Consider the following 16,991-nt stretch of genomic DNA (forward strand, 5'->3'; position numbering starts at 1 on the left):
ACCATGAGTTGAGAACGATTACACACTGCACTGCTGATACTCAGGTACTACCCAATCTGGCACTGTCTCAAATTTGAGGTGAGAAACTGAGGCTAAGAATTCCAATGACAGATTTTCTACCTCAAACATCAAAATCTTTCCAGTGTGGTCTACAACAGAGGGGCAAATCATCACTTTCAAGTTGAATCCAACCCATCCCTTCCATGAGCAAGTAACATCAAAGTTTTAAACTGGTCCCAAAGTATCGAAGAATATATTTCACAACACAGGAAAAAGAATTATATGGAGTTCACATTTCAGTGTCCCCAAACAGAATTTTATTGGAACACTGCCATGCTCATGTGTTTACCAACCTGTGCGGCTGCTTCCATGCCACGGAAGCAGGGTGAGGTAGCGTGGCAGAGACCACATGTGGCACTTCATTGCTTCTCACTGCTGTTCAACATGCCATCAATCTCAGCCGTGATGAGAACTTGACAGTATCTCAAGTGACACATGTGTTGTCATGGACATTGATGTTTTGTTACGAGTGTATATACTCATCATGTTAAAAAGAAAGGACAGTGAGCTTTGAGTGTTGTGTACTTAAGGCACACGAGGGTATGGATCAGTTTGTTACACAATTACATGGAAAAGCATTGTGTTCACTATGCAATGACACTTCAGCTATAATAAAATAATACAGCATCGGCAGAATAGACACTCATCACAATGCGCCCAACTCACAGGAAAGCAACAGTCAGAATTAGAAAACTAAAACAGCTTATCACAGCAGAATTTATTCACACACAACAGAATTACATGTGTCATGAGATGATCTTCCCAAGCGGCTCACTTGCTAGTCAAGGAAATGCTGTTCACAATGAACTACATTGTCTGACTACAGTCTGTCGGTTACAAGAGTTGAGAGAACGGTGAAGTGTCGCCAACAGTCAACTAGAACACAGGGCAAGTGATTTTGACTTTCCTTGGCTTGGATGACTTAACAGATGCTACCAAATCTTAAGCAATCCAGAAGTCACCTAAGAATTAGCTCTTCAGAACGGTCTGCATGGAACAATTATAGGAAAGAATATTTTCAAGGAAGTAAAGAAAAATACCAATCCACTGGAACCTGCTAAGACACACTCCAACTGCTGATGGTAAAAACAGGCATGCATTCAGAATAGCTCAGTTCTGATACTATTTGCAAAAATGGACGTTTAAGGTTGATGGGTATATGTAAGCTGCCTGTTACCAGCAGGCATTTTGTGGAAACTATTTGAACCAAATTACATGAACAAGTAAACTGCATTTCACCTACTGTAAGTGCTTACTAAGTACTGTCAGAAACAGAAGATGAGCACCCTGCCCAGCTTCACAGTCGTTTGCTGGCTGTGGACTTGTGTTGTTAACTTATTGAGCTTGGGAAAAAAATGAAAAGGTTCTCTTACACCTTTTGAAGTCAAAGCAGGACTGAAATGCCTATGAATGAAAGAATTAGCTTCAACGCCCATTACTGAACATGTGTAAAAATCAGCTGGTAGTACAGGCTTGACAACAACTCCTATAAAAAAAATCCAACCTAAAATGACACAGCTCAACAGCATGTCTCTGTGTCATCCTAATGATCACTAATGTTGTTTAAGTCACAAGTCATGTCAGGCCAGTCTATACACTGCCATGATGTCAAGCTGAAACAAGCAGCGAGGTCGCCTCACACGGATTTTCAGTGGGCACTGTTTTCAAACCCCATGCACTTCCAGCTGCATTGGACCTCAGTGCAAGTGCACAGAAAATTCCCATACTCAAACACCTATTCCGCTCCAACTCTACAATCAAGAAGCCTCCTCGAACAGGAAGTGCTTCATGAAATGCTAAAGGGCAAATATCAGGAACAGAATTGAACAGAACTCTGTAAATACACTGTAAATGATGGCTAAGTTCAAGATTACATGCTAAGACCTGGAAATAGTATTTGGTAGTATCTATCTGTGTGCAAAGATATTTTCAAAGATGAAATATATAAAATCACATTGCCATGCATTAACAGATGAACATATGTGATCATCTCCAACTCTAATTCAGTACAATATCATCCCTTCAATATATTTCCATTCTCATTAGTAGACCTGCATTACGACACAATTCAAATTCAGCTTGAATTTCATCAGTAAGTTATTCGGGAAACTCATTTTCTCTCTTACATAGGCCTGTAGGACTTCAGTCATGATACGGCTACCAGTGCAGCATCACGGTCTCCGGCTCACAACAGCAGCTAGGCCCCCAAGCCGGGCCTTCATCCCCTAGGCTGTCTGGCAGCTCAGTGTGAGACAAGGGCAGGAGCAGTTTCCCATTTAAGTCAAGTCAGAACACAGGAAAGCATCCCCGCAAATCACTCCAGCTAGATCATCTTCCTATCCCTATCCCACAGATGACCTACAATTCTCCATATAACCCCATCTTTGATTATAACCTATGTATTCATATGAAGGACTTTCCCAAGGGACAGCAATGGTTTCCAAGGCCCTCACTGAAAGTTGAATCAATAATGCTTGGTTTCTGTGAACACAAAATGACGGCAGGTTCCAGGAGGAATAAGCAATTTTGTTTCCTTGGCTTATGAGAAAAGATTATTTTTAGTCAACTGCTCTAATAGGTAGATCTGAGACGCTAAAAAATAAAGTTGAAAAGCAAAGAAAGCTTACAACCTCCCTGGTGTGTACTGCTTACAACTCCATCCAGCAAACTAAAACAAAACACAACAAACAAAAAGCGTATTTCTTTAGCTCTGCTTCTCACATAACAACAGACGGAATTTTTTTTTAAGTTTCTGTCATAAATTAGTAAGCGGCATTATTTTACCCATTAGTAGAGGAAAGGGGGAAAAAGCAAGTTTAAAAAAACTACCTTTATTTTTTATTTCTTTTTGTTTTTTCAGTTACATACTTTTCAACAGGGATGTGTTTCATTATTCAGACATTCAGGCAATGTTGACTTCATTAGTGTTGACAGAAAAGAAGCATAAAAATGCAGAACATCGTTGGCTTAACCTGAACAAACCTGCATTACCTATTACTGACCAGTCTGTATTGCCAAAAGACATATTCCTTGGCATCAAAATGGAGCACTTAAAAATATTGCTAGAAAGCAAATGTCTACACACTGGTCATTGCAGCAAATAAGGGTATTTATACTTTTAAAATATTTTAAGTCCATAATTGGATTAATATACACACCTTCTTATGTATAAGGAGTTCAGATCATATAAACACTGTACAGTCCAAAAAACCCTACTGAGAATAAAACTAAATAGGCTTATGATAAGAAATACACATTTCGCAGGTATTTACAAATATCATAGACACACAAATTTGGTCAAATACTGTAAAGAAAGAAGTGGTTTCACATTATAATGGCCAAAACATCCATCTACCTTGCTCCAAGCAAACAAAAATTAAAAACTCAGTGTACAGTGCCTGTAGCTTAAGGTATCCTGACCGTAGATAAACAGGATGCAACTGGAACCCGAACTACATAGCATGTGTCTTCAAAGCTGAGCGTTTTTAGGCCCTTGAAACCAAGAAAAGGGCATTCCTAGGCTTCAGAGCAACAATGATAAACAACACCCTGATTTGGGAATAGCGCCTAATTCTTCAAAAACAACGCACTGAACTTTTGGCTAATAAGAAAAAATAAATTACAAAGTATAATTAAACCCATGTAAATGTAATAGTAAAGTAAAAACAGTGGATTTATTTTACTTTAATACACATTTTAAATGTTACCTTGAGACAATAAAAATAAATAAGCACACCTGGAGGCATGCACTCAGACAGAAGGGTGCACGTAGAACGAGCCACACAGTCTTCGTCCCAGCCAGGCTTGCCGCCTCAACTCTTCTCAAAAATGCCGGCTAGCAGATATGTGACAAAAGTACACCAGTGTCCTTATGGCTTGAAACAAAACACGGGTGACAAATGGAATGAGCTTCCTTCTTCACAGAACTGCCACTGTTCACATGCAGGCACTTCAAGGGACTGCAGAAGACCATGGAGGCAAAAGCACCTGCCTCGTCCTCTCCCACAGGGTCTTCCATCATAAAGTATGCCAGAGAGTACAGCACTCCAGACAATCGACAGAGTGGAACACAAGAGACTAATGTGGACAGAGGGCAATAGAGTGACCCAGTTTTTATTGCTGGGGGCCTTATCAAAGAGCAAAATAACGAAGAAACAGACACTAGTGCACAGCCCAGCCACGTTTCCTGCCCAAGGGAGAAGGGCACTACCCAGCGGCGGCAGCCAGGCCCTCCGCAGAGCGGCACCTCCCGCCCGCTCCTTCTCCTTAGTGTATTTTGACTCCAACATGTATCACTTCCCAAAGTAGTCACTGCTTGCTGTCTAACACACACTGTTATCTGGAAGCATAAAGTTACATTTTACAAATATTTCGCTTTTAAAAAAATCAGCGATCTCACCCCTTCTGTGCCACTGACTCTTCCCCCAGGGGAACGGAAGAAGAGCTCCACAGCCCGTGGCCTGTGGCCCGTGGCCTCCGTGCCGCTGCCGCCCGCCAAGCCCCAAGAGCGCCTTCCTCCGTACCTCCGGGCATGACTGTACCATGATTTCACAGAGAATGCTAGGGTGACCCACGAAGGACAGTACCATCAATAATACTGAGATCAACGCAGATGTCACACAGAAGAACTTCTTGAGGAACAATGTCTTTGAAATATTTGGGCAACTTGGCCGTCCTCTGCTTTACCCACTGCAGGGATGAAAATTCCCGGGTGTCTGCACTCTTACAGAAGTCACAAAAACCCTGCTTCGGCATACACCTGGCCAACACATGAGCTACCGCACTGCGTTCTACGGCAGAAGGGCTTGTGGAAAGTGTCCTATGCAACTGTATTTCTCAACACCACCTCATTGGTCCGTGCCATTCCTCGATGGGCAAAGCACTCATGTTTCGACAAAACTTTAAAGCTTCCATAAAAATTAGAAAAAAAATATGAATGTAAGACAACCACAAAGTGAAGTATGAAAGTACAACGCTCGTGTTCCTAAGAGCGAGTCTCGCACACACGTGGGCAGGGCCGAGGGAGCGACCACGCGGGCAGGGGCTCAGAACAACGCCCATCGGCGGCGTCCCGTCACTTGTGGCGCTGAATGGTTTTCCTTTTCCTTCGCTTGAAAAAGCAGCAGCACCTGCAGAGGAGGGAAACACTCCTTTTATTACAGAAGCAACAAAATACCACCAAACAAGGGTGATGCCATTGCATTAACATTTACGTTACATTCTAAGAAGCAACGGGCAAGGACAAGGGAAGCTGAGAACACGTCCCTGACACATGAGCACACAGCTAACACCGTGCCTCTTAGGGCAAAACACGTCCCTGACAGTAAAGGGAGCCACTACGCTCCAGTGGCCTGGTGCCAGCTGACCCAGGCAGTGGGACTGTCACAGTGCTGGTCCCAGGAGAGGCCAAAGCCACTGCAAGAAGGCAATGCTGATGGAGGTTCTTTTCATTACAACAAAATTTCCTAAACAACAAAGAGAAATTCAAATTGTATTAGCCAACAAACACCAGGAGTGAAGACTGCCAGCCCACGCAGGCCGGATCAGCCAAGCCAGTACCAAATGCATTTCTCAAAGCTGCCTCCGCACGGAGCAGCACTCTCTGCGCATCGGCCTGCTGTGAGTGCTCTGCCCAGCACGGCCTCCAGCATCTACAAGGGGCTTAGGGTTCCCAGGCCTCCAGGGATGTAAAGATGCAGGACATGTGCCATCAGGAAACCACTGCCCTCTCCCAGGCCAACACCACAAACACTGAGACCACCATCCAGCCAGGCCCATGAGCAGAGCCAGCACTGCCACAAGCACCAAGACTCCAGACATCAACTGGCAGCTACCTGACACGGGAGCATTTCCCAAGTTCATGGAGAAAGCCAAAAGGTATGCCATTCTGATGCGCAAAGATGCTGCAATCCAGGTACAAAGTGTTTATAGCACACATTCTCCATTAACTCCGGGAAGACCCCTGTACTTTCCCAAGTCCCAGTTCTGTAAGTTCTTCTAAATGAAAGAGCAAAGCCAACATAACTGAAGCAAATTAGCCTGACAGATAGAAATCTTTACTCTAAAATCAGAACCTCAAAGATCTAGAAGAGAAACAAGAAAACAAAACAAATAAAGACAAAGAAAACAAGAGAGGGCAGCAAAACAAGAAAAACCATTAAATTAAAAGAGACATCACGTACTTGGAATGTTAAGAATCTGGTCATATTACAGTGGACATATACTGTTCCCCAACCCCCTGGAAAGGACTGTTGAAAAGAAGTAATAACTTTACTCACTGATCCTGCATACTATCTCTTGTCATTTCAAATTTCAAAGTTTGTTCTCTTAAAATTTTATACTAGAAAGTTATTTAAAGTTATGTTACAGGTATGCAAAAGCTCATGGAAAAATACATATTATTGGGGTCCAGCGCAATGGCTCAGTGGCTAAATCCTCGCCTTGCACACGCTGGGTTCTCATATGGGCAATGGTTCGTGTCCAAGCTGCTCCACTTCCCATCCAGCTCCCTGCTTGTGGCCTGGGAAAGCAGTAGAGGACGGCCCAAAGCCTTGGGACCCTGCACCCACATGGGAAACCTGAAAGTAGTTCCTGGCTCGGGGCTTCAGTTCAGCTCAGCTCTGGTTGTTGCAGCCACTTGGGGAGTGAACCAGAGGATGACAGAGATTTCTGTCTCTCCTTCTCTCTGTAGATCTGACTTTCCATGAAAAACACATTAAATTATTTCAAATTTTTTTTTAAAGATTTATTCATTTTATTACAGCCAGATATACACAGAGGAGGAGAGACAGAGAGGAAGATCTTCCGTCCGATGATTCACTCCCCAAGTGAGCCGCAACGGGCCGATGCGCGCCGATCCGAAGCCAGGAACCTGGAACCTCTTCTGGGTCTCCCACGCGGGTGCAGGGTCCCAATGCATTGGGCCGTCCTCAACTGCTTTCCCAGGCCACAAGCAGGGAGCTGGATGGGAAGTGGAGCTGCTGGGATTAGAACCGGCGCCCATATGGGATCCCGGGGCTTTCAAGGCGAGGACTTTAGCCGCTAGGCCACGCCGTCGGGCCGGCCAATGATATTTCAAAATTTTATTTCCACACAAACACTTGGCATGGCTTTGTGCATTCAATATTTATGCTATATAAGGAAAGATTACTTTGCAAATATGAAGAACTCAATTCTCAGAACTAAAATTCAGACTGTAAAAATAAGCTAGACAAGGTGAACTGCTAATACAAATGTGGAAAACCAGAGCCTGGAGCCTGGAGCTGACTGCTAGAAGTGCTGAAGAGTGGCACGCTAGTACAGTGACTACCACCAGAGGGCAGTATTGGATCAGGTGCTAGGAATTTACCCACCCAGAAGACAATAGAAAAGCTCTCAAACTACATACTTGGAACACACTTGGTAAATTAGTGACTTAACTTTGTAGCTAATATCTTCAGATAAAATTAATGACCAAAACAAATTATTTAAAATCTTAGCGATTAATGAAGTCTCTAGTCAACCACCCTGTCCTGCTGCTGTACTTCCACTGCGACATCACATTGCTCACTCTACTACACTGACCTCCCACCTCCTTGAAATTCCTTTATCTGGGCACCCTCAAACCAGACTGTATGCTTCCTATGTGCCTGCTCACAGATGCATTCCAATCAAGTGGCACAATGTTGGCAGACATTTTACATTTGCCAAATAAAAAATTTGCCTCAAACATGCGATCAACCAGAGAGTGAGAGCCCTGTCAGCATTCAAGAGCATTCCAGAGCAGTTCCACAGCCACAGTCCCAGTGCAACATCACCAGATGCGAGAGGCTGTTCCGCAGCAATCACAGGCTTGTGCCAGCTTCTATGGCAACAGTGTGCAGTGCTGCTCTGCCCCCCGGCCGCTCGCCAGCCTCCCGCTCCTCCAGCCCTGCAGGCCTGGAGCTGAGCACTGGGCTCAGTGATAACAGAATGAAAGGAACAGAAACAGGGGAAGGTAATTTCTCTGGGAGCTGGTGCTGCGCCCCAGCACTTTAAGTCACTGCCTGTGACCCTGGCACCCCAGACCTGAGCTCCAGCTCAAGACCTGACGCTCAGCCTCTGGGGCAGCAACCTGCTTAACACACCTTGACATGGGAGACCCGGATGGAGCTCCAGGTTCCTACAGTCATTTGCGAGTAAGAGGATGGAAGATATACTATGCCATTCTGCCTTTCAAATAAACAAAACAATCTTTTAAAACAAACAAAAAAGATGTGGGGCTAAACAAGATGGAGCAGCAGGGTAAGCCAGGGTTACAACACTCGCATCTAGGATGGAACTTCTGCTACTGGCTTCAGCTTGGTCGAGACCAGAGCTGGCTTTTGCAACCATTTAGGGAATGAACCAGTAGATGAAAAATGATTCTTCTGTGGCTTTGCCTTTCAAATAAATAAGTCTTTTAAAAAAAAAATAACACTGCTGGGCCTGACACAATAACCTAATGGCTAAAGCCCTTGCCTTGCCCGTGCCGGAATCCCATATGGGCACCAATTCATGTCCCAGCTGCTCCACTTCCCATCCAGCTCGTGGCCTGGGATGGCCCTTGCACCCACATGGGAGACCTGGAAGAAGCTCCTAGCTCCTGGCTCCTGGCTTCAGATCAGCTCAGCTCCACCCACTGCAGTCAACTGAGCAGTGAACCAGCTGAAAGAAGATCTGTTTCTCCTCTCTGTAAATGTGACTTTGCAATAAAAATAAGTAAATTTTAAAAATAAAAAAAGTTAACACTCCTAGAACACTCCAGCAAGTCGTTCACACCTCCGTTTCTGCACATCCTTCTCCTAACACCTGAAATCATGTCTCCCGTCCGGAACACACCGACACAGTGGACGGCACTTGTACTCATACAAAAATGTTAGCACCTCAATGTCACTTCCTCAATGACTTCATCTCTTTAGGAAACAAACTGTGTTTTGTTCTTCTTTACCTTCTTTTTTTAAAAGCTATCTTTATTTAGAGAAAGAGACAGAGATCCCCATCCAGCTGCTCCATTCCTCAAATGCTTGCAAGGCTGGTCCTGGGAAACTTCAAACCCAGAACCTAGCAGCCTCCTCTGGTTCTCCCACATGGGTGGGCGGTTCCAAGGACGTGGGCCATCCTCTGCTGCTTTCCCAAGTCACAAGCAGGGAGTGTGATCAGAACCAGAGCAGCGGGGATCCGAGTCGGCACTTTCAAGGGATGTCAATGTTGCCAGCGGAGGATTAGCCCACAAGGGCATGGTGCCAGCCCCTCATCCTTATCCTCTGAAGAGGACAGTGCAGTCATAGGATTACACACTCAGAACATAAATTCTTCACCCAGTTCACAAGGAACATGGATGTGTATTTCTTCACCACTTTCTATAATTTGATAAACACTAGAAGGCAATATAGCCTAACACTGTTTTTGTCAAATTAATTTTCCTGGAACTCAACCTGACCATACAATCTGTAGCGTACAGCCACAGCTCACTTTCTGGTGCCGAGATGAATAAGCCAAACCCCTCCCCCAGCCGTCAAGGCCCTGGTCACTGCGCAGTGCCATCTCAGGGCTGGCGGACTTCATACAGGGCCTGCACCCGTCCATCTTCTCCTCGACCTCCTTCTGCTCTGCAGGCAGCCCACCACTGCTGACTTCCTCCCCTGGCAGCCCACCACTGCCGACCTCCTCCCCTGGCAGCCCACCACTGCCGACCTCCTCCCCTGGCAGCCCACCACTGCCGACCTCCTCCCCTGGCAGCCCACCACTGCCGACCTCCTCCCCTGGCAGCCCACCACTGCCGACCTCCTCCCCTGGCAGCCCACCACTGCCGACCTCCTCCCCTGGCAGCCCACCACTGCCGACCTCCTCCCCTGGCAGCCCACCACTGCCGACCTCCTCCCCTGGCAGCCACAGCCCTCCCCAAACCACCTCCGGAAACTGGTGCAAATGCACCCTGGCTCAGGAAGACTTCTTTGAGCTTCCAGATATCCATTCTCTGAAACCCAGCAATGACATATCACTTTCCTACAGTGCTAATCCAAAACATGGTCCACAGGTCAATGGTGCTCAAAATCGCCTGGGAAGACTTTTCTAAAATATTATTAACTAGGTCCCAGCACAGACCAACTAGCTGATCAGAAATTCAGAAACTGCAATCTAAGTATTAGCATACTGTTAAAACTGCCCAAATGATTATAATCTGAAGCCAGGACTGAGAAATACAGTATACCTTAATGGTATAAAAGCAGTGATGTATCTTCATCAGAGTATTTCCAAATACACAATAATGTATTCAGTACATGCTAGCAAAAAATGAAGTGAAAGAAACAAACAAAAAAAGTCTGTTTCTCTGTCTCTTTGATAATCAAATCAAAAACTTAGAGGTAAACAAAGGAAGTCTATTCCCCTTTCTAGAACAAATGACGATACTGCTCTGTAAAGTTACCAATTACACCAAACAAGAAAGATAAACAATGATGGAGCGACTACAAACATGGGAAGAGAACGTTTTCCACCATCTGGAAATCAGACACGACAAATGTTCAGCAACCTTCAAAAGGTCCACAAAGATGGAATCATATGTTGATTTTGGTGCCAAAACGTATAAAGTACATGTTTACGGGGGGTCTTCAGAGAGCTCATAGAAAACATAACTTATTAATGATTCATTTAGTTGAAAAGCAGAGATTCAGAGAGAGGAAGAGGAGGTGGGGAGAGACCCCACATGCCAGTCCACTCACCCAGGCCGCAGCCTGGTCTCGCGTGTGGGCTGCAGGAGCCACAGCACTAGACTTGGACTGTTACTCACATGGCATGCTGGCACTGGCTTAATCTGTCGTACAACTATGTTAGTACTGAAACTGCTTATTACAAAAAGAAAAAATCCATGGATTTTTCATCAAAATATATTATTTCCACTTTTGAAGCATCCACATATTGACCCAATAAGGAATTATTTGTTCATTACTGAACAAATCAATCTGCAGATGCATTAGCAGGGAACTGAATGGAAAGTAGAGCAGCTGGGGCCCAAACCAATGCTCAGCGGAGATGGCAGCATTGCAAGCAGCAGTTTAACACACTGCACCACAAATGCCCCCCCAACATATGTTCTAATTAATGGGCTAAGACAACATGGGTCTTTGCCAGGGACAGCTAAGAAGAGATCAAAGGGAAGTAAGCTCTAAAAGGGAACGCCAAGTTAGTTCCACGCTACCTTTATAACGGTGACAGAGTCAAGGGCAGCAAAGACAATGCAGAAAGCATCTTTTCATCACAGACCAAGCGGAATGCCACCAATGAACTCACAGTTATGCTAAGGAAACCCAATTAAAGGAAAGGCAAAATATTGTATGTTTATTAGAGTGAGCTTCTAACTAGTAAAGTGATGAGGTGGAGCAGTTGTTAAGACTTCTGCAATCCACTGGGACTGAAGCATCACCAAAGTCTGGGCTTGCTATTCTTTTGTTTCCTAAATAAGACACAGCTAGTATGCATAAAATTCATCTTCTAAAATATACCAGTCAGCAGTGTTCAATATATTCCTATCCAACTTCAAAATATTTTCACTGCCTGTAAAAAATACTGTTATTTTTCATCTCTCTTTCTCTCACCTGCTTTTTCTGCTTGTATATTTGCATAATTCTGGATGTTTTATCTAAATGGATTCACATCATGTATGAGGCTACTCATCTCTGTCATTCAGTTAGCAGAATGTTCTCCATTTCATTTCATGGTAATCCATTACATGGGTGTATCACACTGGTTAATTGTTTAGAAATAATTTACACAGAAATACTGTTGCAACCACTGGGGATGCAAAGATTTTAAAAATCCTGTTCCCAAGCAATTCAAGAAATTTCATGAAGCAAGAGATACACAGAGAACTAGATCATAATAAAGGCAGGATTCAGAATGGAAATTCGAGCTGGCAGAGTCAGAACGAGCCACACTCTGAGTCCAGAGGGTATGGGTGCCATTCCATGACTCTCCAAGCAACAGAGACTCACCCCTGCACAAACAATTGTCCAATACATTCCTCTTTCCCATCCTCCACCACCTAGATCACCCAAACCCATAATACTTACCCAGGCCCATCCCCACTAAACAGGACTAGGACATTCTTCGCAGCCACCTCCACAAAGCACTGTCTGATTACCTGGGCCATGCAGGAATCTTTATCCTCGCAAATTCTAACAGGTCTTGTTAACCTTTCAATAGCATTTATGCTCTCCTGGGAGATGCTGATGACCCAGGGCCTTCCCTGCTGGTGTGTAATCTACTTAAGAGCGAGAGCAGTCTCAGATAATTCTGGAAACTCAGCAGTGTGGATGAATGAGCAGATGGACACAAGCAGCAGGCTGCACTAAGAGCAGCTGTGAGGAACACAGCACAGCCAGCTTCAGCGGAAGGCCCCGAGAAGCAGAGACACTGCACACCAGCGGGAGATGCCCACGACCAGGAGCGACAGACAGGAAAGCAGTGTGGCAGCGGCACAGAAACAAGCAGGGGTGTGAGCTCTGCCGAGAACCGTCAGGTGCAGACACAACAGCAGAAGGTAACGCAGACGTGGGAGGCCCTCACACCTGCCAGACTGCCATGTACTCTCAGAGCCACTGAGACTGATGAGCACACACAAGCCACTGCCTTGTTCTGCACTTTAAAACATAGACGTAGGCAGCTGGCTGATTCCACAGGTACTTCAACAAGGTTTGGGGAAAATGGAACTAAAAGGTAAGTTTATCTTGTTGAAAAATGTTCTGAAGTTTAGGCATAGCCTTTTCATAACCTACACTTTCCAAGAACTTTTCGAGGTATCTTTACTCTGAAATATACTAAACTTAGTCACACATCAATAAATTCTGAACTGAAAACACTTAAATGGACATTTGCTCACTGCACTTCAAAAACAAACATCCACAAAGTCTTCCTCATTTCGAAGTAACAAACGAGCATTACTTGGGGAATTACAGCTATGGTTCCTTATATCTATGAGTAAAAGGTTTCAACATTTACTAAGCTAGGCAGCTTCCTTTATCAATGCCAAGATACACTCAGAATCGGCTCTGAAACTTAGACAAGCATTTAAAATATCATATTACAACTAAAACACAGAGAACAAATCTACATTCAATATTACTTCTACTAATATTGTTCCTAAAATCTGTAATTATTACGTACTACCCTGGATGGTTTCTAATATTTCTCACACTGTATTTTATCATGAAATGTATCAATGTCATATTCAATGGCAATGAGAAGCAGTTAGTAAAGGAAGATAGGTTTGGTGCTACTACAAGGGGGTGATCTGCTGTACATTTTTAATAATAAACAAACAGGAATAAATAAAAAGCAAAAATCTATGTTTGTGCTTAAAAATAAGATAAAAACTGTATTACAAAAGAAACTCACAGGCAGAACTTGAAAATCCTCTACTCAGTTAGAAAATGTCCCCGTATCAGCAACATTTTAAACAAAAATAAGTTGCAGCAGGCAAAAGAGCTCCTTAATTATTTCTAGCTTTTCAGGGTTAAGCAAATGACATCAAATATACTTATAATTTTCACCAATTAGAATTTTGATGTTGAAAAGCTTCATTTTAAAAGCCACAAGATAATGCTATATCTTTGAAATTACAATCCATGGAGCTATTTCTGCCTGTCTACACTTGAGAACTCACCACATGTTCAACACTTTCTGGCAGCTATACACAAAAACAAAAAGAAAGAAAAAACAAACAAACAAATAAGAAAACAGAGAGAGAGAGAGAGACAAAGAGAGAGATCATCAGAAACAGCCCATATCGCCACATTGAAATTATCACAGTTTTTCATGCTCAATTTTTCCAAGCAGCATTGTAATTTATATTTTTTAAATAATTTAAGCTAAAATTTAACCATGCATCATTCCATAAGATTAGTAATTATTCTTATGTTTACAGGGGAAAATGATCATCACCAACAGAGTAAGAACTTTCATGCACTAATACTCCTAAAAAAGAGCTATAATATGGTGCTAATTCTGATTAAGAATTTGAGCACAGGTCTTAAGCAGCTCTTTCTTTAGTTACAGTAACTGAAATAGCACTAGTTAAAATTTAGTCATTGAAACAATTCAATACACCATTTTGTTTCGCATGCAACGATTTCCTGAACTAACTGTGACTAGACATCTGAAACATGCACAGCTCAAGTAGAAAAGACCAGTAAAAGAAGCAAGGCCAACACATACTTGGTTTCATCCATCACTTCTACTTCCGTAGGGGCCGTGATGGGCGCATTCGAACGACCTGCAGTGGGGTCATCTGTATTTAACTCTCCATTTGTGGAACTTACAACCTGTAAAAAGAAAAAATAAAATTAAAAGAATTGTACATATACACATGTTGCAGACAAATCAAGTCATAGGATATACAATGATAAGCAAAATTAAATACTGAAGTCAGAAAGTCGATATGAGGAATACAAACAATTAGTGGGTGGTTTTCATACCCCACCACATATAGTAACAGCACTAAGCCATGGTTTCCAATGACTTCCTCTATCTCCTTCTGGTTTCTAAGGTCAGATGGCACACATGCGACCTGTACAGCTCCCTGCTGTGTCCCACCTCATGGTTTCCTGGCACACCAGAAACGACTCCTCTGGAAATTGTCAGTGAGGCCTCAGCTGCACCTGCGTGGCACTCAGCTCTCAGGTCTCCATCTCCTACAGCTCACCTCCACGGACGACAGTATGCTCCCCTGCCAGCAGACCGCACATCTAGCCATCGGCAGGCCAGGATTTTCCCTAACACATCTCCTAACTAATCAGTTCTCCAAATCTCTCTGACTGCTAAGTTCAAGTCACTCCAAAGTCACCATGAGACTTCACTCAAAAAAAAAAAAAAAAAAAAAAAAGAACCGTAGCTTTCAAATAAATAGATAAATAAATACATAAAGCAAGCAGATCTCACTTTTAAAGGGAAACCATTACTCTTCCTACCTTTTCTACATCAGTTAAAGCTGCAGCACCCTCCCTGATTCCAAGCTCAAAATCTAACAATGATCTTTGATGTTACATGTAATGGCTTAATTGGAAACTGGGTTCCAAACTCATGTGGGAGTTAAATTCTTAAAATCTTAAATTAATGGTATTGACAAGAGTGAAAATTTAATACAATTATGATGTCTGGAATCAAGGTCTCTGGGAACTGATAAAGGTTAGGTCAGATGAACAGAGTGCAATCCCCCAATGGGGTCCTGGTGGCTTCATAAGGAAAGAGAAATCTTGCCCCATGTCGGCCTCTGTGCCTCAAGACTCCAAACACCATCACCCAAGAGCAGGCCAGCAGCACCAGCCTGATCCTGGACTCAGAATACTGAGAATCCTTTGCCATAATAAACATCTTTATAAAGTCAGCCTACCTCTGGCATTTCATTATAGTAATGAAAAGGCTTACATGCATTTTGCAATTGCAAAATGAAGACATATTAAAAACAGTATGTTATTATATTCCTGGAAGTCTACACAAATTAAATAAATATAGTATGGACCTCCTCACCCATAAATTTCACATGCGTGGATTCAATTGATAGAGAAAATTTAAGAAAAAAAATTGTGCATACTAAGTATACACACACTTTCTTGTCATCAGTCCCTCCACAGCTGCAGCACTGACACTGTAGCAGGCACAGTAAGTAACCCAGAGACAACCAGAGTCTCCGCCAGGGCTCACACAGATGACAGACACCCAGCACACTCTGAGGGCGAAGTGTGTGCACACAGGTGCCTGCACCACGTGCTAGTGTGCGGACATCCTGGAAATAGACAAGGACGGACAATCATATGTATCAATTACTTTTGTACAGAGAAGTCTGAAGAATGATTCTATTTAGCTGCTATTCCTAAAATTCTAACTTGAGCTAAGAGATGAGTCTCTGAAATACTGGTGTTCATCAGAGTGATTTCTTTAATGAAGGGATATGAAAAATGACACACGAGCTGAGGCTTCCCATTTTAAAACTGTCAGGTGTTTTACATGTTTCTCATTTCTCGAAAAAAATCTCTCCTGACATTCTCAATTGTCAAGAACCTCACAGCAGTTTTAAGAAGTAAAAAAGGAAAATGGAAAATAAAGCAACAAAGCCCCAGCTATAGCTGGTGTTTAAGATGAGACACTGGGGACACAGTCACAACTAAACTGGACGGAGAGCTAACGTTAGCTGACATATCAGACGCTTGTCCAATCTAGTTCTAGCGTGGTAGCCTAGTGGCTGAAGTCCTCATCTTGCATGTACCAGGATCCCATATGGGCATCTGTTTGTATCCCAGCTGCTCCACTTCCCATCCAGCTCCCTGCTTGTGGCCTGGGAAGGCAGTCGAGGACGGCCCAAAGCCTTGGGACCCTGCACCAACATGGGAGGACCAGAAGAAGCTCCTGGTTCCTGGCTTCGGATTGGCTCAGCTCCAGCCGTTGCAGCCATTTGGGAAGTGAACCAGTGGATGGAAGATCTTCCTCTCTGTCTCTGTCTCTCCTTCTCTCTGTAAAGCTGACTTTCCAATAAAAATAAATAAATCTTTAAAAAAAAAGAACTTCCTCTCAGACCTTTCAATATAAGCATGATACCTTTGTGATTGATGGATTTTAAAGGCCAATTTACATGTTTTCCAGATTTAACGGAATCACACAAATTACAACTCTCTCCCTATTTTTCTACTGTTTTAAGTATAATTACTGGGCATAAAGGAATGGCTGAACTAATTCACCAGATCTCTATCAACCAATAAATATATTGGAAATACTAAAATGCTGTGCAGTCTATTTACATGCTCAATTCCTTCTTAAAATGATCTTCAAGAAGGCATACTAACAAATGAGATAGTGTTGAAAGAGTGATTTTCAGAGTTTACTGGAGCTGCACCAGAGTGCAACCGTATTTTATGAAACAACCCTTTCTTAACACTCTGCAG

At 43.3% G+C, this 16,991-nt stretch overlaps 1 protein-coding gene across 5 annotated transcripts in view; it reads right to left on the reverse strand.

Annotated features, from left to right (window-relative positions):
- Window positions 1–4,141: 4,141 nt before the first annotated feature.
- The window catches only part of CSNK1G3 (casein kinase 1 gamma 3), a 67,938-nt gene continuing 55,088 nt past the window's right edge, over window positions 4,142–16,991 (reverse strand). For 3 of the 5 annotated variants that reach the window (XM_058677917.1, XM_058677918.1, XM_058677916.1), the window contains exons 11-13: window positions 14,272–14,378; window positions 13,721–13,744; window positions 4,142–5,189 (exon numbers count right to left, since the gene is read on the reverse strand). In XM_058677917.1, coding sequence (XP_058533900.1) covers window positions 5,135–5,189; window positions 13,721–13,744; window positions 14,272–14,378 — 186 coding nt within the window. In that variant the 3' untranslated portion in view covers window positions 4,142–5,134. The remainder of the gene's footprint in view (window positions 5,190–13,720; window positions 13,745–14,271; window positions 14,379–16,991) is intronic. The other 2 variants (XM_058677920.1, XM_058677919.1) reach the window with 1 other exon arrangement.

The sequence above is a fragment of the Ochotona princeps genome, chromosome 19 (genome assembly GCF_030435755.1).
Source record: "Ochotona princeps isolate mOchPri1 chromosome 19, mOchPri1.hap1, whole genome shotgun sequence".
Classification (NCBI taxonomy): domain Eukaryota; kingdom Metazoa; phylum Chordata; class Mammalia; order Lagomorpha; family Ochotonidae; genus Ochotona; species Ochotona princeps.